Source organism: Scaptodrosophila lebanonensis, unplaced genomic scaffold (genome assembly GCF_003285725.1).
Source record: "Scaptodrosophila lebanonensis strain 11010-0011.00,11010-0021.00 unplaced genomic scaffold, SlebRS2 tig00000072-arrow-pilon, whole genome shotgun sequence".
In the NCBI taxonomy this organism is placed as follows: Eukaryota; Metazoa; Arthropoda; class Insecta; order Diptera; family Drosophilidae; genus Scaptodrosophila; species Scaptodrosophila lebanonensis.
In genome coordinates, this window is record NW_022060558.1 from 5,879,484 (window position 1) to 5,903,130 (window position 23,647).

The following is a 23,647-nucleotide window of genomic DNA, read 5'->3' on the forward strand; positions in this document are numbered from 1 at the left end:
TGAACACAAATATCGAAAAATATTTCCTTCAATATCCGCAGCCAAATCGCCAATATTCGCGGATAAAAATCGCATCTGTAGGTAATCGTACATACATAATAAATACGAGTATATTGGAATATTGGCTAGAAATATTTGCGCTATTAATAATAAATGCGCGAGTGCTCTGGTCGACCAATCAATGCCAGGAAAACAAAATTGAATTGACACAAGTGACGCGACATTTGTCCGCATACAGTACGAACATACAAACATATGGCCAGATGATTGCTACATATGTACAACATGGATCAAACGTCACGAAATTCAATCACAAATGCACCATCTACACATCCAGCCCACACAGACACGTACCAACGACGACGGACACGGTGGCGACAATGACGACAAGATTCTCAACAGGACAATGTGTGACTAAAATTTGGTCAATTTCGCACGACTAGCTAACCCAACTAGCTCTAGTAGTTCTGCTCATGTGACGCTGGCTGCTGCGCCGACGCTGCTTCTTCTCCTCTATTTCATCGGCAGCTTCATGGCTTCCAACATGGCACAGATGTATGTATGTACATAATAGGTGTACATATGTATATGTTATTAAAATCTAAGCAAATGCCACACACACCGACGCACAGACTGTTTTCGTATACTACAAGTATAAATTAATTTTCTTATTTTAATTACTTGCGAATTTTTGGCTACAAAAATAATTTTAATATGCGGGCGGCCAAGGAGGCGTATACTTGATGTTGTTGACAGAGTTGAGCACGCGGCTGTGTTCGCAGTTCACACAACAACCGCCCGAAGTGCATTTCGATTAGAGGTCACAACAACAACACAAGCAGTAGCAGCAACAACACCAACAACAACTAACAAAATCAGCGACAAATTTGGAACACTGGCTGATTCAGACTGCAGTCGGCTGCCTATTGGCCTTGCTGCGTGGGTTGTCGGCACAGCTTTTAACGCCAAGATATGTACTTACAAATGTACATACTGTATATGCATGTATGTATGTATAATTAAAACACAACACTATAGTTTGCCTGCCAATGTTGGTCATACAAGTGTGTTTTTGTATGTTTCTAAATTTGTTGAATATTGCATTCAAAAAATATATCAAGATTTCGAGATTTTTACATAAACTTTGGATGACTACTGATCTAGTCCCACTATTCTAATTAATATATTTTATCAAAAATTTGTTTTAATTGATGGAACAACTACAAAAAGTGCTACAGTCGATAAAAACCAAGCTGTAAAATATCCTGTACCCAATATCCTTCCTCCGCTGTGGGAAATTTCATGTGGAAAGTATTGTTTGGTATTTTGGAACTGTAGTGGGGAGTGGGAGATACAAAAAAAAATATGACTTGCCTGGGGCAGTAGGTTAAAAATACCTATAAATTAGTGAATGCTTTCAATTGCCTACATTTAAACCAGGCGTATGCCCATGCGTTTGTGTGCAGTACAGTGTTGAATCAATGCAGCCACAACAGAAGTCCAGGCAGAGGTTACATTCCTGGCCATAACTATCTTAAAAGTAAACTCCTCATGATCACACTTGACATCATGTAATTATAAAATAAGGTACAAAATTGTATTACTAGAGTTGTGGAAAATACAGCTGGACGGACGGAAATTCATGTAATCTATACCCATGCTCTGTCAGTAGCTGCTGTTGTTGTTGCTGTTATGCGTCTTTTCATTCGGGCTCGACTCTAGTATTTCAATCTATTTATGAGTAAAGAATATTTATACTGTATTTGATGTGTCGTCCGAAAATAGTGGGTTGAATATTAATAAAGAAGAAAACACCTATGTGTTACAGAACTACTTTAGCCATGTGTTGATAACTACTTGTATATTTTGGACTGAGTCCTGCCTGGCACCTTGACTTAATAAAATGAAAAAGCAGGCAAAAAAATACTCTGGCCGGCAAGTTCTAGCAGCAGCATGAAATATGCCTTTTCTGTCTTCATAAACTAATGTGCCCATGTCACAAAGACAAAGTGGCTTCGGGTTGTCTTTTGGGGTACTGTTAAGAGGGAAGACAGGCCACTCAAGTTCGGGGCCTGTTGGTGTTGGGAACTAGAATCTAAAGTGAAAAAGTATCAATTTTACAGCCAGCTAATTGTGCGAATCTGTTGAACATAAATCGAACATTTAGCCACACATGTACACTGAACCCAATTAATATTCAGATGGGACCGCAGATGATATGTGGTCATTTTTCAAGAGGCAGCTGTAAGATACTTATTTGGATCTGGGCAGGTTGCCCGCGATTTTTGAAATTTATCAGAGACATGGGCAAATTGTTGTTTCTTGTGCAAATAATGCGCATTATTGTTGCTGTGTGTGGTATGTGATGGCGAGGATCAGGGCGTTGTATTTATGACATCCAATTTCTCATGCTGTCAGCATTGGCTTACAGCGTTTAACGGTTTATTAAACTGCACGCGCATGTGGAGACTCTTGGACTCTTCGGAATTTACCTTTCGCTGGTGCTGTGGAAAGAGTTTATGAGCAAGTGCTAGGTATATATGCAAAAATTCACAATGTGCTCTAAATTGTTGTTAACTAAATTGTTATTAAATTAGCAATTATTATTGATTAATGATTGAACACAATGTGATTAGGCTTCATGAATTGATGCACGAACTGGTGTTTGGTGTTTGGCGTTTGGCGTTTTGTGTGCCTTGTCTTGAGGTTTGTGTTAAGTGCGCCAATATTTAATCAAATACAAATACACACACAAACAACTTACTAAGGTAACAAAGAAGCAGCATTAAAATACTTGAACGATGCAAACATTAAATGCATAATGTGCAAAAAGCGCAATTTTAAATTTAGCATAGCAGAGCGTCGTTTCAAACAATTTCGACAACAAAATAGTGCATGCAATTAAACTAATTTTCTTTCTTATTGTCTTGGTGGGGCAACAAAAGTTTCTTTGGCGCTGCATTTGTAAGAACAATTTTATAAATTTTATTTTCTTGTCATGTTTTACAATGTTGCACTTAAATCTGTATTCTTTGTTTGGTTGCTCTTGTAATTGTTTGCGTGTTTTTTGTTTAAACGGGACTAGGAGGAGAGATTTTCTTTCAATTGACAACAATGACGCGCACAAAACACAAACATAATGACAATGGGCTTGACTTGATTTGATTTTAAACATAATGTAAAATGTTTTCTATGGTTCTCCAATACCCGTTTCGCTTAACTGATCTTTAATGTTTCATTTAACGTAAGTACGAGTATTTATATTTATGTATACGAGTATGTGTAGGTAAGAATAAAAATAATAATTGCTAATTCTCAACAATTTTCTGATTTTGTGACTAGACTTTTAGCTTTGGTAACAAAAAATATTTAAATAATATTTAGACTACCTTAATGGCGAAGCTACCATTTGGTATGTCCTTGCCGCCAAACTTCACATTGATGTCATATTCGCCCGGATCATTCAATGCGTAAAATATGTCGAAGACGCCATCTTTTTCGTTCACATCTATATCGACGATTTCACTACAGAATAGAAGAACAAATGAGCAGTGAGGTTAGCAATACCCTTGAATTGGCAATTTACTTGTACGTTAACCTAACTGAATAGCTGAATATACTTTCTCTATTTCTACAAGAGGGGAAACTGGGTACCCACCTTCCTGACTTGTTGGTGATCTTGCAGGTTACGGCGCCATCACCCGCTTCACGCGCATCTACCTTCAGATGAGACTGGCTGCCAGAGGGCAGTATCTTGGGCGCTTGCTCCACCAACTTACATTTCTTGGCTTCGCCAGTGGGGAATGCTTCAAGTTTGAAGGGTGAACCCTCGATATCTTTGTCGCCGTACTTAATGCTGCACTGATACGTGCCGCACTCGTCAGGCACAAAGGATACCACATATGTCCCGTTCTCCACCTCCTCCAAGCGTGGCTTCATGGGCTTGCCCTTCGGATTCTTTATGTCCACATTGATAGCAGCTTCTCCTGCTTGTTTTGTATCAATTTCGAATTCAGCAGGCAGTGAAGCAGGCGTCTTCTTCTTCTCATTGACACCCTTCACTTTTACCTTTGTGGCCTCCGATTTTGGAAACACGGTCATCACGAAGGGACTAAAAATAGAACACCCCACCATTGGTATTGATTTAGAGCTTATAGCTTAAGGAATATATGAGCGAACCTTACCTGCAAGGCACTTCTACATCGGAAAATTTCACTTGGCACGTCAGCACAGAGCCTGCCTTGGGCGGCACATAGTGCACCGCATAAATACCATTGCCCTTCTCCTCCACACGCAAATTGTCCACGGGTATACCCTCGGAATTGGTCAATTTTACTGCAATGCGACCGGGACCAGCCTCGCCGACATCTACATTAAAATAGGTGGGTACGCTCTCGCGCACCTGGCCGTGCTCTATGCCTGGGCCGTAAACTTTCACCTTGGTTGGGTCGACCGTTTCCTCAACGAGTACGCGGAACGGAGAGCCTGGGATGTGTTTATCTGCAAATCTTATGGTGATATCGTACTCGCCCGGATCGGTGGCAAGGTAGTCAACATCACAGCTCCCATCTCGATTGTCGGTGCAAGTCATTTTCGCCTCTGATGGACCCTCAATAGCGAGGGAGAGACCGCCATTACCGGCCCCCTTGGTTTCAACGGTGAACTTATTCTTCTGATTCGTCAGACCCTTTTCTAAGCCAGGACCATAGGCTCGACAGCGTGCAGGATCACAGCCGGCCTTTACATTCACAACAAATGGAGAGCCCGGGACTGGTATGTTATCGTACATCAGTTCAATGGTATGCCGACCCGCCTCGAAGGGTGTGTACATAATGCGGAATATGTCGTCGGTGGGGCCCTGCACGATTTTGCTTGGCAACACATGGCCCTTAGGATCGAAAATGGCACACGATAGCTTGCCAGAGTCTATGTTGCTGCCCACTTTGCTCATGTCCACCATAAAATCAGTGGCAGCGTTCATAATAACACCTGCAGAAAAAATTTAGGGTATTAGTAAGAGAAGCAGTTCCCATTATTAGCTCGAACGACAACACTTAAAACTTGTGATGCGATTAGTGTCTCAAATGGATTAGTTTAAACGAACATAAGAACAACAACAACTATTACATTCAAGGACTGGCCACTGGCGTTGTTAAGCTGGGCCTAATAGCGTACAGCTCCCATAAGGGCTTAGGCCTAAGTGGTCAGTGGAGTAGTAGAGGCGGATTAGATACGCTCATGGAGCGGCAGCAGCGGGCGCAGTTTGCGGGCAGGCAACACTCGAACACGTCCATAGCCTACCATGCGGCTGTATGCCGATACCACTGACGAGAGTATTCTTCAGATTTGGCACGGGCACGATGAGTGGTTGGAATGGTGAGCCATTGATGTGTCGATCATTAAAGGTGATATTGACACTGTAGTCGCCGGCCTCGGTGGGCAGATATGCGACGTTGCAGGTGCCGTCACCGTTATCGCGACAATTGATGGCCGCCTCACAGGGACCCTCAACAGTGACGCCTAGACCGCCCTGGCCGGCGCCACGCGTGTCGATCATGAACTCCGCCGGTTGACCAACAATACCACGCTCTAGACCTGGTCCGAATGCATGTACCTTATTTGAATCGCTGCCCGTGAGGCACTGAAGTCGGAAGGGGCGCGGCGTAATGGGCGTGCCACCAAAGCATATGCTTAGCAGATATTCGCCGAGTTGTGTTGGTGTAAAGTTGACCAGGAACCCCTCTGCGGTGGGTATTATGTGCGCCTTGACGCGATTTCCCGACGGACTAGTTATTGTAACGGCCAGATCCGCTTTAGGTAGACCGTGGGTGATGATACGAAACTGTTGTAGGCTGTTAAGGGGCGCGGCTTGTGGATGAATGAAATGACGTGAACTTTTATAATGAGAAACCCTTTAAACGCAAACAATCTCAAGAGCAATGACTATGGCTACACAGATTTTGGAAGTGTTATTTGATTAAGGACATACTATAGTATACTTACTGGGTTCAAGTCCATCAACCTTAATTTTTGACACATCCACCGTTTGCTCAACAACAACTTTCTGCCCCAACGGCACACGCTGACCACCATACGTCATAGTAGTTGTGTAAGCGCCTTTAGTGGGTGGAATGACTTCAACCGAGTACGTACTGTCGTCGTTGTCAATAATCCGGCAGGGCACTTCCACTTTGGTATCTTCGTGTATAATTTTCACCTTGAGCTCGGCATCGCCAGCATCTCGAGCGTCGACATTAAAGTGCGTAGGCACGTTGGGACGCACGCCGGGCTGCAGCCATGGCCCGAAAGCCTGAACTTTGCTGGCATCTACAGGTACGCCTATGTAGACGCGATGGGGTGAGTTTGGTGTAGATACTCCACCATAATTGACTATATTATGTAAGAAATTAAGGTTAATAATAATCCATTTATATGGTTAGGGGTTGAGCATATCCTACCTTCTACGGTATGTGGCACACCTGAGTTAGGGGTATAGGTGCATTTTTTAGTGCCATCTGGATTGTTCTTGACTTCCACAGGCAATTTATTGCCATAGACATCCTGTACGACTATATCCAATGGAGCATTACCTGCTTTGCTGACGTCCACATCAAAGCTGGTGGGTTGGTTAATTGTTACGCCATTCTTTTCCAAACCCGGGCCACTGGCCTTGACCAGTTCCGGATGGAAATCGGTGCGGGGCAGTATTTGGGCAATAAACGGAGATTTTGGTATGTCTTCGTTATCACACAAAATGTGAACAGCGTATTCGCCCACAGCAGTTGGATGATACTTGACCAATGCGGAGCCATCATGGTTGTCAATGCACTCGATCTCAGCCTGTGAGGGACCGGCTACGGTAAATCCGAGTGCGCCAGTTTCGCCATTTGTCTCGACCACAAAGGCAGCTGGGTAACCAATAACACCGCTATGCAGACCAGGACCATAGGCTACAATGGAGGATTCCTTCTTGGGCCCCACTTTTACCTCGAATGGCGATTTAGGTACTTCCTGTCCACTAAATGTTACCATTACCACATAACGGCCCTCTTTGGTGGGGTAGTAATGGCATTCGTATGTAGTGCCATCCACTTTGGTCATCATAACATTTTGATTCATACCACCTGGACCAATAACGCGCACTTCGGGTACACCCTCGCCGGCACCCTCTGTATGGACCTTAAAATCAGCATCATCGCCCACTCGCACGCCTGTCGCTTGCAGACCGCGTCCGGATGCTCTTACTTTCCGGGCATCAGAGAGCGGAGCGACTTTTACGGGAAACGGACTGTTTGGAATGGGCGTACCTGCGTAGAAAACATTGACCGAGTGCAGACCTTGCATGGCAGTGACATATTCGCAGCGCCAAGTATCGTTCTCCAACTGGCGCACCTTGGCCGCCACAGAGGTCTTGTGATTGGCCGGATCAATGATAATAACTTCTGGCACTCCGCGACCAGCATCCTTTGTTAGTATGTCGAAGAATGTAGGCTTTTTGATCGTCACACCGGAGGGTTGTATGCCGGGACCAGTGACTTTTACCTTCGACGCATCACCTGCATGACCCTCCACCTTGACTGGAAACGGGGACTTCGGTATGTCACGACCTGAATACTTGACAGCCACCTTGTGTGGACCCTCAGCCTTTGGTATGTAGGACACTGTGTACGTAAGATTCTTGTCATTATTGAAGCGCACATCGGCTTTTTCGATCTCCCCGTTTGGACATTCAATGTCCACATCGACGACACCTGTAAGGCAAGCCCTATAAGTCAAAAATGTTCTCATTACGATCAAACTACTCACCTTTGCCAGCTGAGAACGTTTCCACCGTGAAATTAGCGGGAGCACCGACCACCGGACCGATTGGTTCAATACCTGGACCATATGCACGCACTCTGTAGTTGAGGGGGTTCAAAAGTTATGTTTAGGAGAGCTTAGTTTATTTGAGTATCCTACGTTGGTTATCTAACGAATTTGTATACAATCCTTAAAGTATGCAGCAATGCGTGTATGCACACATGCGATCGATTATTTAATGGCACATAAAAGTATGCTACGCAATTCTTATAAGATACAGCGGTTTAACAAAATTTTTATTTTAAAATTTGCACTACCACAGACCTTGTCTGTACAAGCGCCAATGAAGCGCTGGGTGCAATTGAAAATGTTATGTACAAAAACAATAATAAAACAAAGCAGCAGTCAGCCAGACAAATAGCCAGAAACTTCGCTAACCAGCCGCCAGCCAAGTTCACGTTGAAGTTTCAATTTGATACGCCGGCAGGGCCAGGCCCATGCCGGTTAAATCATCAAAAGCGCACGCAGGCACAAACTGCCATAAAATAGCCAAAGCGAAAACATCTAACAAACGTAATCCAAAAGAAATGGCAGCAAGAAAATCAGCAAAAAAGAGCAACAAAGAGCATGCCGAACTTACCGCGGCGGAGGAATGCTGAGTTTTGCATTTTAGACATTTTATATATGTACACGTATATATGTTGGTATATATACATATGTACATATGTGAGCGGGGGAAAACAAATACAATATCCAATAAATTAAAAGGTAGACCAATATACACATAAGTATTCAATAAATGTAGAGAGAATAGAAAGAGAGAGAGAAAGAAACTGGATTAGAGATCAACGTCTTGAAAATAGGTTATCAGGATTGAACAATTGAGTACAGAAATGCATAGCATTAAAAAAGTTAGCTGTTAGCAAAGGACGGAAAAATAGAGAGACAAGAGTTGTACAAAAGTTCAAAGTTCAAATGGACAACTTCCGTTTACGTGCTTATTTGAAAATGACTTAGATTAGACCACCTTTGTTAGAACAATTGATTATAATACGAGAAAGAGGAAACATTGCGCAAAGATTTATAAAATTGATTTATATACTCGTATTTCGGAAAGAGAAAACAGTTCTTCAGTGCGTATTCTTGGGTCGTATATCGCTCACCCATGTATTACTCCTACCACTCACCTGTTTGGATTCGTCTTGGGACGCAAGGGTGCTCCGGTCTTAAGCTTTGAATTGGGATACTGCGACAAATAGGTCATCATGGACTGCTCATCCACGTTTGGATTGACCAGTTCTTCTGGCTTGATCAATTGGCGAACATTAAGCCAGTCATCGGCCAAGCCCATGGCCTCGGAAGCGTTCTGTACGGCATCCTTAGGATCCCAGAGCTCCCAGTCGGGACAAAGTCCAGGCGCGCAGGCGTCAACCAGAGCGCCCACCGCTTTGCCTGTGGTCCAGTCATTGGTGAAGTTATTGATTGGCATATCAGGTATCTTGGCGTGTATCCAATTCAGCAGACTGCAAATTCTCCAGTCAGAATATGCGAATTGATAAAATGTTACTCACTTACCGTTGCTTGGGCGTTGGACCCGACCCATTCAGCTGCTTCTCATCCTCGCCGTCCCACATGGGCATCGATATCGAGTAGTGCAGAATGAGCGTCCATATGAGGCCGAGTATCAGTTTCAATTTACAGTCAACAATAGCGGAGGAGTCTGCAAGGCGAGAGAACAGAATTTTGTGTTAGTGTGACACTTGCCGAACTGGATGAAGCCACTCTTCTTCTCAAGTGACTGCAATGCGATGTTTGCGCAATGACGCGTACCGTTACGGACTTAAACACTTAAAACCGTCACAAGCTAAATGTGTCTATTAATTGCTCGAACAACCTGGTAGCCAAGCCAGCTGGCCAACAGCCATAGCTGCATATACTCGTATATGTATCTGCAGCCAGCTAGCAGCGCAATCTGTCAATGCCAACACCCGAGCTAGGCAGCAGCCAGCTCGAAGCGCCGTTGTACCGGCGAATCCAAGCCCGAAGCCGATCTCGACAGCGCCGACAACTTGCCAATTATGTGCAAAATGTTTGTTAACTGTTACATCGACTGGTATTGTAGTAGAAAAGGCAGACGGCCGAGTCTCATATTTGGACCGGTCAAGTTCAGGGTTGACATGCACGCGGCCAACTTGTCTTGCCAGTTTTCGGACGTACGTATGTATTGCCTCTCTGGCTAGCGTAGTGGCTCGAAGTATTAGTCGACCTTAACAGTGTGATTGTGACCAAGATGTTTCACATAGTTTGGCAAATTTGCTGGCGAGCTCGCCTTTGTTATGGAAAAACATTGAATTTCAACACCTTTTGTTGTGCGAGTTTATTGAACTTTGGCTATGACGTCCATTCTCTTAACATGTGGAGCTCTATTTGATAAGCACTTAACGGCATTTGGTTCCATTGAGTGAAAGGTTTAGTCATACATTTATGCATGTGCATATAGTCTTTGTCGTTATAAGCATGCCAACATTTCAATTTAACATGATTTACCTGCGTGCTCCCGCCCTCCTTATTGTTGATTGACTAATTAGCATTGGTGTTAGAAAATAACACCAAAGAACATCATCAGATACCCAAACAACAAACAGCTGAAACCTGCATAAATGAAAAACTGTGACTATACTGATGGCCTAAATAGTTTCAGAAAAGTTGGCAAATTCGCCATTTCTAAGAGCTGCTCTAAGAGATTAAATATCTAGTAAAATTATTTTTACTAGGCATTGTTGGAAATATTACTTGAATTCAAACGGTTTTCATTGAGTGGACTGAGAATAGATTTTGGGTAAAGAACATTGTAGTTTCTGCGAAATAGTACATACAATACTGACCCCATTTTCATATAAAAGAAGCACTTAAATTACATTTTTAGTCCTATTGATCGTGTTTAATTATAGCCACCATATTGAAGTATGAATAGGCTAATTTTACTAACAATATTTTTGGAATATTGTCTTAAATTACTGTCTTGAAGGGGAGCTAAAAAATGTTCTCTCTCGCGCCAAAATTAAATACCCTTTGTTATGTCTATATGCATTCATGACCATTTAGCATAAACTATGTATACTTATGTACAAGTATACCTATGAAAGAAAGAGTGTTCATGTTTTATTTTGGATATCCTATCACATTTCTCACATTTAAATATCCCCTACCCTATGGGTGGAGTAGGTCAGTATAGGTAAAATAGTGGTAAAAGAACTATTAAATACGTTGTTTATAAATTATGCGAATGTAGCCGCATGACGACGTATGCTTTTTATTTTTTTCCTGAGAACGTTTTCACTCACTATGGCAAAATATTATTCCGCTGCCATGCATCTTAAACGAGGCGTTAAACTATTTGTTGATATCTCTTTTTTATGCTTGCTTTGCACACCCAAAAATGGCACAAAAATGCAAAACTTTGATTTTAAGACTTGCAATTAGAAATTTGTTTACTTTTTAGCGGTATATAAACATAGTAGTCGGTCTTGGAGCGACTGGTGGTGGTGGCTACTAAACCGGCCAGTTAACATGCCATATTCCAGCATATCCTAATCGACAGCCGGTTGAAGTGATCACTGGTTTTATGTCCAATGAATTGCACATCTGTACAACCATTTATGATGTTTTACGTTAAATTTCTACGACAAATCAATTATCTGCAGTTTTTATGACTAGTGGCATATTTTCGTAAGTGCGGCCACACCGAAGAAAGTCGCAATTAAAACTGTGCAAGAGTAAAGAAAAACAAACAAAAAATTAACAAGAAATGATTCGGCTAATTAGGCAGCAAAGCAGGCTTGCCAATCTCGATGTTGTGTGATTGTCATTCGAAATTTCCGAAACAGGAGCGGGTTCGGAGAATGCGCAGTAAATTATACAGAAATATGCTAATGTATGCAATAGAGCGGGCTCAGCAGATGCCATAACTGTGATAAAAATCTGGTGGTAATGCATATTAACAGCCACTCAAGCAGCTCCTAAGAGGAGGAGTAGCCAAGTAAATAGAGCCAGTGTGTGGGCAGTAGAACGAGGAAGAGGCCATACATATGCATAAGTGTGTGGCTATTCAGCTAATCGAGGTTCTTGTGGGGTAAGTGAAGGGTTTGAGCTGATCTAAAGGAGAGAGCGAAGCCCGTGAGTGACAAGACTCTCATCAAAAAGTGTTGAAGTATTCGAGATGTATACTCGTAGCTATAAACAATATCCGCCGAGTCAATGAAAGTTTCCTCTATTTTTTAAACCAATGAATGGAAAATTTCGCAAACAAGTTTAGAAGATGATTTTTGAAAGCTTGCTTTTTAATCGTGTTAGAAAGCTTTAGGCCACCTATACACATGCCCTGAAATGTTTTTTTGCTTAGAAGGTGAATAAGTAAAAGGATATATAAATGAGGACAGGAACATACAATGTCATACACCCATTGTTTTTTTATGTAAATAGCACAATCATTTGTACATACAAATTTGTTCAGAACTTTAATAGTCCCGTTTAGTTAAAGTCTGAAAAAGGCAACACTAATATTAGTTTGGTTGAGGTAGTTTAAAAAACGAAAAGGCTATTGCAAAACTGGCGAATTGTTGTTATGGAAGCCATATGATATAGTGGTTTGATCCAGCTGAAAAAACAGACAAATGAATAGGGTTATACCGACTCATGCTGACCATTTATGTACCTATAACATATGTCTCTTTATATGAGTATCAAAGACTATACCAAAGGAATAAAATGTTGCAAATATATGTAATACGCACAAGTTGTTATAGTTCCGGAAAGGGTATGCGAAGTGTCATACAGATCAAAGCAATTTTAAGATAAAGATAAACATAGTAAATGTGAATCGCTATCATTCGTCTATTATTGTCAACAAATAATTGAAAATAATTTTATTAAAATTTCTTGCTATTTTCAAAAGCACTTCGGAGCCAGAAGACGTTTTTCAAGCAACGTGAAAGTTTGCCTTGTCGCCGAATCGGAGCAGCGTGTCTAGTTTGCGACCCTGATGGAGACGATGACTTGACAAGATTTAGCCGCTTAGATCCATTAGATGCTGTTGGAATTATGATGTTGAGCATAGGAAGCGACATACATGTTTAATTCACAGATATACAAAAAAAAAAAAAAAAAAAAAAAAAAAAAAAAAACGTCGGCCAAATTGCTGACGTTGCCAGCAACCAGTTGGTTGGGTCACAGCCATAGCCACAGCCAGAGTCAAAGCCATAGTCGGCCGCCAGACACGTTCTGGAGTTCTTGAGCTGAGCGCGCATTCCAACGATAAAATGCAATGTTTGCAGAGCCACATATTTTCCAACAACGCATACAAACTACACAGACACATACAAACTTAGAAGTGGGCCTAAGAAACGAGTTTTCCAGCTCTAATGAGCCAGACGAGGCGCTGCAGCACGACTTAGTTGCATTCTTAGTTGAGAGCCCAGAAGCCCGGACCTGCGCCTAACTGTTGCGTTGCTAATTAAATTAGAGGCAGGGCAGGCAGAGCTCAAATGGTGCAAAGATTTCCATGAAATTGGTCGCATTGTACACGCATAGTCACACATTCAACAATTCCTACATGTACATATAGTATGTAGGTACACATGGCTTTATAGCATTACTTAGAAAGCTGAGCCTGGCCTGCCAAAAAGCAACTCTAAGCGGCTCAACTCCATTTGAGCATTTCGGCGTGGGTTGCCGTCGCCGGCAGCTTTGACATGAAGCATTTCTTATGTTCCCTGGCATTTGGCCCACTTTGCGGTTTGTGAGCAGCCAGAGTCTGATCCGACTTATGTCTGTATATAGTATGTGTCATTTTTCCAGGCATTGTATGTAATTTTTCATTGCCGCCGCTCACTTGTTTGGGGTTAATTGAACCGGGTCTCTAACGGCCTTTGGTGGCTATCGTTACTAATTTGAATAGATGACTACAATGCGAAATTCTTGAGCGTACTACTTCAAGTCTTTTGTGGAACACACATGACTGTAGGATTACAGATATTTGCACACTTATATAATCAAGTTAATCTTATCACAATTGAATTCTAAGATTCCCGCATAGTGATGATGCAGTCGGCCTTCCATCATTCCTATTTTGAGCCCAACATACTCATACTACTCATTCGTAGCTGCAACAATGACGGTTCCGAATCGATGGCGTCATGTTGATCAATTATTATATATATATATATATATATATATATATATATATATATATATATATATTGTATATTTGTATACTATGGATACGTGTTGACTGTATACATTAAGCACCTCTAAAATATTTCAAACATGCTGCCAAGTCAGTCATTTTTTAACAACTCAGTTAAATTTCAACGGAAATCCGATGATAATGTGGGCTGCTTATTTTGCTCAGCTATGATTCACCTACGTGAGTTAAGCTTAAACAATAAATGTCCAATGGCGTTCCATCATTGCTGAAGATCGGCCAAATAATTTATCGCATGTCTTCCCCTCAATGACGAAAACGCCATTTAACGGAAGCCTAGGCAACATATTTTATTTTATAACCGCAAGCAGCTTCTTGGTATACTTATTTTATCAAAAATTGTATACGCCTTTTGTGACTCTCGAAAAAAAATGCTATCGGCAGCAACCAAAATATGGTATACCCTTAGAAAGTGGATTTTGGCATAAAAAACGCTGCAATTTTATTCTCTATTGTAATTTTAATCATTATTTGCCGCCATGGCGTAAATCAGAGCTAAAATTAATTTAAAAAGAAACAAAGGTATATTAGATTCGTCTAACATAACAAACATTTGATTTGTGTTGTTATGCCTTTGGAAAGGGTATAAAAGCCACAGCAATGGACGATAAACATGCTGCTATCCATTTGTGTTCTTATAACTTATAAAAAGAAACAACAGTGGACCTTGATATTTTAATACTTGACAATGAACTTTTGAGAAAGAAACGATAAACAAAATTCCAGATAGCATTACAAAAACTATAATGAATTGAATAATTTTGTTTTTGCAAAAATATTTAATATTTTTATTATTAGATATAACATCTACAAAAATACATTAGGTTGTATATATATTTCAAGAATATATTTTGGAGCAACTTAAAAAAAATATATAACTCTTCCCTTCACATTTGATAAGACATTGTACAAAACGATCAGTTTAGTTTAGCATCTAATTACTTATTTACGCGTAAACCAATATCGTTCCATTGCAATAGAAAATATGCAGTCGCAGTCTTATTATATTCCCAGTCTTAAGGCGAATGTACGTAGCTTCTCGATATAAAGAAGTTCTGAGAGATTCTTTTAGTTGGGCAATCATCCGCTCGAATAGTACATCAAGGTCACTTAAGAGAGTTATCATAATAACATCGGGCTGTATTTCTGTACGTTTATTAATAATAAAAAATGACAGCATATTTGAAAATGAAGATTTGGGTCAAATGGATCATGAAGAAGCTTCAAATAGAACAACAATATTTGTTTTTAATAAAACTCTCTGTTTGACTCATCTCCCAAACACATTCGCCCTTAATGAGTCGTCATCATCAATAATATTGTATTCAATTGGGTGTGACAAATTGTGCCAGCACGCCAAGATATTAGGACTATGAACTTTTTTTTAATTTTTTTATCGAAAATCTGTGGAGTGAAAAATTAAAATCTCGAAACCAATAGTGAACATTTGTTATTGTTATATAACCGAAAGAGACCCAAAATTTAAAGTAAAGTAACGTACAACCCCACATCCGATGATGTCATTGAGTCAACTGAGCGACTTTTATCGTTATACGCTTATGTACAAGTATGTATGTTTGAGAATTTAGGTTTGTTCTCTTCGTACGTTTTATTTTATTTGTACATTTTATTGCGCGCGAGTGTTTTTTCGCTAGATCTTTTTTTATTTAGCAAACATTTGTAGAGCGGCAAGTGGCGTATGGAAATCTAAATACGTATATAGTACATAGCTGCCGACTTGTCAAGAGGCAACTAATGGAGCCGAAAATTCTCCGGCCGTTGCGGGAAGTTGGAAAACAAACCCACTACAAATTTCACGCGAATTCGCGCTAATTCAATTGATAGTCCAAAAAACAAGCAAAATAATGTGTGCCGGTGGCTTTAAAATTCAGAATTTGGAAACCAGTTTTACTGCCCGGCATCACTCATAAAGTCGTCGACATCTCACAGAGGAAGGAGTTCAGATAGAATAAGAATTTCGATTTTGTTGTCTCTTGTCCGCAGGAAAAGGTGTGTGTGTGTGTGTGTGTGTGTGTGTGTGTGTGCTTACGCTGCTGCTGAAGTCAACAATGTGGGGTTTGCTGAACTAATTAAATATATATTTTATTTAGTTTTTTTGCACGCTAGGTATGTATATAGACATACGCAGGTATATGGCAACGCAGATAATTGTTTGCGTTTACTGTTTTGGGTGTAATTTAAAAAGTAGTTGTAGATGGTAAACATTTGTTTGCAAAATTTTGGAATTTAATTTGTATAATTGAAAATGGAATAACACGAATATACTAAATTGAAAGTATTAGCTGACGGCCCGAGAAGCCATTGCTGTTGGTTTTAAGATTTTAATTTTAGGCTAGCATTATAAATAAATAAATAAACTGAAAGTATGAATTAAGATAGGGTTAAAAGCAGGGAATCAAAATGGAATCGTTTACCAAAACTAGCGAATTATGTATCACAAACATTTCCGTAATTACAACTTGTATTATATATTTTCCAAATCAGAATGTAATCAAAGAATAATTTTTAAACAGAAAAGCAAAAAAGGTCTTCAAAGGGGAGTGCACTGGGAAAAACCTAAACACGTATTTTCCCGAACACTTTCAGAGATCCTTTATTCTTGTCATGCTGATAACGAATTTATACCTGCTTTGATTCATACTCTATATGGAAACAAAAGATGCATTAAAAATTTTACTGCAGTTAGGGCGAAAATACTTAATGACTCATAGATAGCCAACCAAATAAGTATAATAGAATTTGATAACAAGTAGAAAGTCCATCATTTCTACGAAGAAATTATGCGTATACCATTAATTTGCACAAAATTGTATTACAAGTAGGTAAATCAAATTCACTGATTGATGCATTTATTTATCGAGCCCCCGATGAAAATTTCGGGAAACATCTCTTACTCAAACAAACTTTCGAGGCTGGAAATTCATAAACAGCAACAACTGTTGCCTTGCCAACAGCAAAATGTCTACCAAAAATGTGTACAACCAAAGCAAACTTTGCTTCAAGATAAGTAGGAGCGCTTATCACTGGCCAAATATGTCCGAAATTTGGTTTATCAAACCACAGAGAGCGCCATGAACTGATTAGCTTTAATAATTGCTAAAAATAAATATACGAAAGTATAAGAAAGAGAGTGAACAATGTTGGTATGCGGGTTCTAAGTTCTCGAAAAGGTCAAGTATGAAGGGTCAAGAGGATAAGGACGTACGCAGCTTTTTCCAAAAAATTAAAATTTTGGTCAAGTACTGCACTATGCATTTAAATAATAATTTATGCATATGATCAAAAATATAAAAAATCAATCAAAATCAAAAACTTCTCCAACTCAGTTCAATTTTAAGGCAACCTGGTATTTAGGAGTTTTGGTAAATTGGTATACTTTATACGGCTGCCGCGGGGTATTTACGAATTTTAAATAATTCCTCATCATTACCTAAACTTTTACTATACTATTTCACGTATTATACAATAGACCTATCACAATGAAAAATTACATGAAAACACAAAAACTATATTCGATTGTAATTGCCAAATTTGAGGAAGAACTACAGGAAAAATCACAAATAGCTGGGGAGTGCTGGAGCATCAGAAAAAAACACAAACTCGATCTGCCTCGGACTTGGAGGAATATGAATTCCAAATTGGTTATTCCAGGTCATACACTAAGTCCCAAGCTACGTGTTATACATTTGTTAATTTATTATTTTAAGCAACTTATTTTTAAAAATATTTTTATAATATTATTTTGTTTGCTTATTATACCCTGTACCCGTATATTAGGTTTCCGTAAAGTATGTAACAGGCAGAAGGAAGCATCTCCGACTCCATAAAGTATATATATTATTGATCAGCATGACGAGGGAATTGATCTAGACATGTCCGTTCGTCTGTCTGGATGAACGCAAGGATCTCAGAAACTATAAAAGCTATAATAACCAAATACCCAATAACTCAGTGACGGAAGTTTGTCTGGGTACAGGGTATTTCACTGTCGGGCTTGCTCGACTGTAGCGTTCTCTATTGTTTTCAGTAGTAGGTAGGTAGCTAAACAATGTTATGAAAAGCGTTAACACAGTTTCATATGGCAAGCACACATTTGTTAACATTATTTAAGTAGCTGTCTATTATTGACTAATTCCCTATATTCGAACAGGGGAGCAAATGTGTCAATCTATTTATTTACTCTGTATTTGTACTGTCGCTAGTACTGAGTTCGGTAGACCTAGAGTTGGCTTATCAATATGAGCCCGTTCGCTTGTAATTGAATAATGGGCGGTGCGGGGAACTTAGGAAACCCACTGAGATTGACAAACAAATGCGCACTTATCAATGTCGTCACGGGTTATAAATATGTCGTGCTATTACATCAACTTAAGAAAACGAGAATGAGGTTCAGAATGTTACATATCCAGAATACTTGTATACCGGAATCATACATTCTCGTGTACAAGTAAATATCTTTACCATCAGAGAGATCACATGGTCACATTAGATTCATAGTTTTAATCAAAATGAATTAGCAAGTTCTTGAATATACTTTCTAGGTGCACTTTAGTTGCTAATATCCAAACCAGGTTCTGTCATGGCCATGACTACTACTATAAGTATGAGGCTAGCCGGTTAGCGGTTAGCCGGCTGTGGGCCTTTGAAACTGATAGTGTCCGCCGAATCGAAGCCCCTCTAATGAAATTAACCTTCAGAAATGCTCACGCTTCGTTGGTGTTCTTTTGTAGGTGTTTGTGCAGCACTGTGGAAAAGCGGCTATCAAATTTATCTTTATCGCTTATATTGGGAGTGTGAATAATGAGACCGATTCACATCTGCTACTTGAGTCTATGACGTCACTGAAACGTGTTCCTATGTACAGGTACTGTAAACTGCTGTACAAATTACTACACAAGCATTAAATTGTGCATAAAAATTAAAATTAAACACAAATGAAAGTAAAAATCGCATCGGAGTCGACTGAGCCGCTGCTGTTGATTTTACTGTTGCTGGTGCTGGGCAACAACACAGCATGACATCATTTGTTTTGCAGTCCCAGTCTCAGTCTAAGTCTGTGTCAGTGTCTGAGGCAAGCCATTGAAAAATATATACATACAAACATATTTGAATGTAAAAAAACAGCCAAGCATTTCGATTTGTGTGGAATGCAGTGGTGGAGTATCACTTTTGTCTTGCTACCTGTGCATCACCAAGGCGGTTCAGTTCGTATACATCTACAGACATATGAGTATACATATGTATATGTAGTATCTAAGTGCGTGTGTTCTACTCCCTTGGCAACAATTAAATGAGACATTATGCAATCATGGTGCAAAAATCCGCGGCTCACAGAAACTGGGATAGTCTTTATATTTAACTGTCGCTGAAGTTATATTCGATTTGGTTTTGTGCCTCTGGCTATATCAATCATGGCCAATGTGTTTGGCATTCTTTAAGCATTCGTATCTACGGTATTTATATCTATGTATGTATGTTTATAAAAATGAAAAACGTACGTACCACGTACATATTGACGTGGTAAAAAAAAGTTTGATGAAATTCAAAAGGCAACTCTACACATTGCTAATAAAAATGTTGTGTCGAAACCATTAATTTTGTTTAATTCTATTACTACGAAGCTTTTTATATATTATATATTAAGTTATTTCATTTTCAATAGCTACAGTTATTCCAATGTAATTACAAAAACTCCATTCTTAAAATCCCCTTATAAGGCATTAAATATGTCCAACAAATACGGAGTTTTACAATTTCAAGACAGTTGATCGTGGTAAAGGATCATTGACTTATAGTTCTTATTAAATAGTCAACTTATTTGATATTTCATTTTCTATAGCATATTCACTCTATACCTTCTGATCATTTTTATGCTTATAGATATATGTATATACATGTATCTATTTTCATACTACTTAGTGAAAAATTGAATTGCATAATTTTATGAGAGTAACCCTTCTTAATGGAAATCTTTTAAGCGAATTAAACAGCGCATGTAATATGACTAGTTCACGGATACATATGAAGAATAAATAATAGCTGAGGTACTCACCAATGTTAACAATTTTAATGCCCTCGTCCTGGAGGAACTTTAGTGCGACCGAAACATTTTCCAATTTCTGGCTACGGAATGTTGGACGTTTGTTGTATTTGGGCATGCGTTTCTGCGACAACACCTCAATGAGCGCAATCAAACGCAGACCGTCGGACAAATCCGTTTCCAGATTATTTATGGAACGATCGATGGTCTTGAGATGCTCGTTGGCCCAACGGGTAAAGGTATTCTGTTGGATTTTTTTCCACTGCGCATCCTCGGCAAGATCACGTTCGGTCTCCATGTCTTCGTCGAAGTTCTCCTCGTACTGATCCGGCTGGTTGTAACTATCGCTTGGCTGTTTTGGGCAAATACGGGGACAGATAGAGCAGTTAGGCAGTTAGTATTATTGATAGCACAAGGGCACATGGCTGGTTTGGTTAAGTGAAAAGTACACACATAAATATGTAGAATCATATTAATGTGTGTGCGAACAGAAAAATGCATATATAATTTGGTCCCCAAGTCGAATTGAATTAATCTCGTTATTTGGCAATGTAGCCATTGCATTTCTTTAGTCATTAAAAATAATAAAAATGTAATTATTTGCCCAAAACTGAAGGCTTTTGGTAATTATGTTCTCGGAATGTTGAAAAAAATAAACAATATGTAATAGTTTTTGTCAAATTTCATAGGCAATTTGAATAATTTGTATATGTAGCTTTTTTATGTACACAACAACAATTGTTTTTTTTTAAACTTTGGATAAAAGAGTCTGATTTTTATGTGGAGTTTGTTCGAAGACAGTAGATTTGTGCGAGTACGCCATTCGTGGCATCTTCATTATCCAATTTCACAAAAGTTGATTATAATTCACCGTTAATAAAATTGAATATGTTAATGTAACAAGCACATTATTGTTTCACGTGTAAAAAAAACTTTATAATTTAGTGCAAAATTTCTGATGAATTGTTCTTAGTAGAAATACCGAACGACTAAAGCAATATTAAAATGCCATTTTATTTAAGTTTCACGTCCGTTTATATGCATATGTACGAATGTACATCACAACATACATATGTACATATGTATCTGTATACATTCATACATATGTGTGTATTTAATATATCAAATCGACTTTGGGACAATAGAGGAGTTTCAGACAATGTCATGCAATTGTCAATTGAATACCGCAATGGGCCCTGGGAGTGGTGTGGTGGGCGATCGAGCGGCATTGGCGACTTGTTCCAGTTTTGTACACACATGTGTACGTTTGTAGTTAAGTGGACAGTCCACTTTCCACATATAATACGCTTCTTCACGCCAGGCCAGTTAAGTGGCAAAAAAATGTATGTACATATGTATGTATGTATGTACATACATACATTTATACATATACGAAAAACGCATAAAAAGAACGTCGCCAACGACGACAACAAAACCAAAAGCAGAAAAACCAACAACAACGACGTAAAGTTGAAGTTGATGAGCAGGCAAAGAGAGCATAAGCAGAATGTCTGTGTGTTTATGTGTGTGTGTGTGTGTTGGTCGGCCACACAAAAACAAAAATAGACGCCTGGCTCTGTCTGCGGGCATGGCCGAAATGTGTGGTGGCCAAAAGGGCTAGAAAAAGAAATGAAGAAACTGCGACAGCTTTAGCCTTTCTGCTGCGCTCTGTGAACAGCGTGTGAAGTTCATTAACATTTTCATTAATTGCGAAATGGAAATGCCGGGCACAACGAAGTGCAGCAATTAAAAACTGCCCCCACATACAAAGAATCACGAATAGAAGATCAAGCAAAGGCTCTCAAGACGCAGCGGGGCGCAAAACACACCTGTTGATAGAAATTGTCGTAGTTATTGTTGTTATTTGTTTTGAGTTGTAGTTGTGGCTGCTGTTGCTGATGTTGCTCTTGCTGCGGCACAGTCGCCGAATTTGCGTAGAAATTCAAATTACTGTTGTTACAATTTGTAAAAGCACACGCGGCGTTCTGTAGCGAATTTGGCGCGTTCTTGTGAACGTTGCTGTTATTGATGTGATTAAGGAAAATCGTCGCTTGCGTCGTTTGACCGTTTGTGTAATTTGCGTTTTGCACTAATTCACCAACAACGTTGTGACCGACACTCGCACCGCTTTGTTGTTGACTTTTATTATTATTGCTATTATGTGCTTGGATTCTTTGACGCTCGTTGTTGTCGCCAGCTCTATAACTGTGCTCCGCTAACCGCTCTGTTTGCAAACACGTACCACCGTCAACTGTTTTTGAGACCGGCTGCGCCGAAGTTAGCTGAGTTTGTCGCGCACCGGCGCTAACAGCGCTTTTAACATTAACATTTTGCTGTTGGCTGGCGTACATCTTGGCGGCTGTTATTGTTGTTGCTGCTGCTGCTGTGTTGCTGATCAACGCGCCGCTCTTACGATTGGCGCTCTCCGTCTCTCGCTCTCTCACTACTTATCTTTTTGTTTTGTTTTGCTGTTTTTTTCGTTCTTGCTTTTCGAACTGCTTTTGTTTATTATTGTTCTCTTGCGGCGGCGCGCTTAAAGCTTTCTACACTCTGTGTATAAATTATGTGTACATTTGAGCAATTAAAGCTTCTTATCAGAGTAATTGATTGTTTATAGCCTGTGTAGAAGTATATACTAGTTGACTGGGTATACCTAGTAAGCCTAGAAAGAAGCATCGCGGACCCCACACACCCCCGCTCGACTACTTCAACTCCGACTTAGTTTGTTATAATACCTCAGAATGACTAAAGTTTCATCCAAATCAGTGTATTTACTATAATACATTTGTAAGTTCTAGTCATAGACATGTCCTGTACCCGAACGGTGCGTGGAAGATACCAAAATCTTTCTACATGATTAAGTAGCTGTAGCAATGTTTTTCCATTTGTATGAACGCAAGGGTCACAAAACTTGTTATACGAAGTCTGGGGAAGTGTACCCGATATATGTATGTGCGACTCATACACACGCGAGACTTTAGTATTCGAATAAAATTTGTTTTGAAGCTGTATCATCTCACCGATTACAGTTCTGGGTGGCTGATAAAGCAATGGAAGTCTTTCCAAACTAATTGTGGAGAAAATGGACTTCGCTTCCTGACGGCACACAAGGTCACATGATCACGCATGGATGTGAAATGGGGCCTTAATATCTAAAAAGCTATTGTTTTGTACTTCATTTTTTCCCTCTGCATGAAACGAATTAATTAATATCACTCTTGGTGATATATTAATTAAAGCTTAAACTGTTTTTATTTGAACATGAGAATCTGGCTGCTTTGTGTGTTTATTTTTGGAGCATTTCCTAGCCTTTAGTTGGAGTGTTGTTTTTCCCGAAATTCTCACAAATTGGGTCGCCTCTCCTGCTTTGCTTTAAATATAATTATAATAGTTTATTCTTTTCGAACGATCCAAATAGCTTTGATTTGTAGTCGTTGTTAGTTACTTTTGCATAGGTCTATTTGATCTAAATATTATGATCGTTAGGCTATTTTTTTATAGTTTTAATTTCTTAATACGAGGAC

General features: G+C 39.6%; 1 protein-coding gene across 5 annotated transcripts in view; it reads right to left on the minus strand.

Annotated features, from left to right (window-relative positions):
• LOC115625432 (filamin-A) overlaps positions 1-23,647 on the minus strand; it is a 41,633-nt gene that overhangs the window by 14,461 nt on the left and 3,525 nt on the right. Inside the window, exons 1-12 of one of the 5 annotated variants that reach the window (XM_030520472.1) lie at positions 21,953-22,442; positions 20,136-20,475; positions 9,376-9,520; positions 8,988-9,323; positions 7,807-7,898; positions 6,459-7,751; positions 6,004-6,390; positions 5,302-5,868; positions 4,185-4,989; positions 3,659-4,111; positions 3,390-3,525; positions 2,493-2,504 (exon numbers count right to left, since the gene is read on the minus strand). In XM_030520472.1, the coding sequence (XP_030376332.1) occupies positions 2,493-2,504; positions 3,390-3,525; positions 3,659-4,111; positions 4,185-4,989; positions 5,302-5,868; positions 6,004-6,390; positions 6,459-7,751; positions 7,807-7,898; positions 8,988-9,323; positions 9,376-9,520; positions 20,136-20,421 (4,512 nt within the window). In that variant the 5' untranslated portion in view covers positions 20,422-20,475; positions 21,953-22,442. Of the gene's footprint in view, positions 1-2,492; positions 2,505-3,389; positions 3,526-3,658; positions 4,112-4,184; positions 4,990-5,301; positions 5,869-6,003; positions 6,391-6,458; positions 7,752-7,806; positions 7,899-8,987; positions 9,324-9,375; positions 9,521-20,135; positions 20,476-21,952; positions 22,443-23,647 lie in introns of those variants that run through there. The other 4 variants (XM_030520474.1, XM_030520473.1, XM_030520475.1 and 1 more) reach the window with 4 other exon arrangements.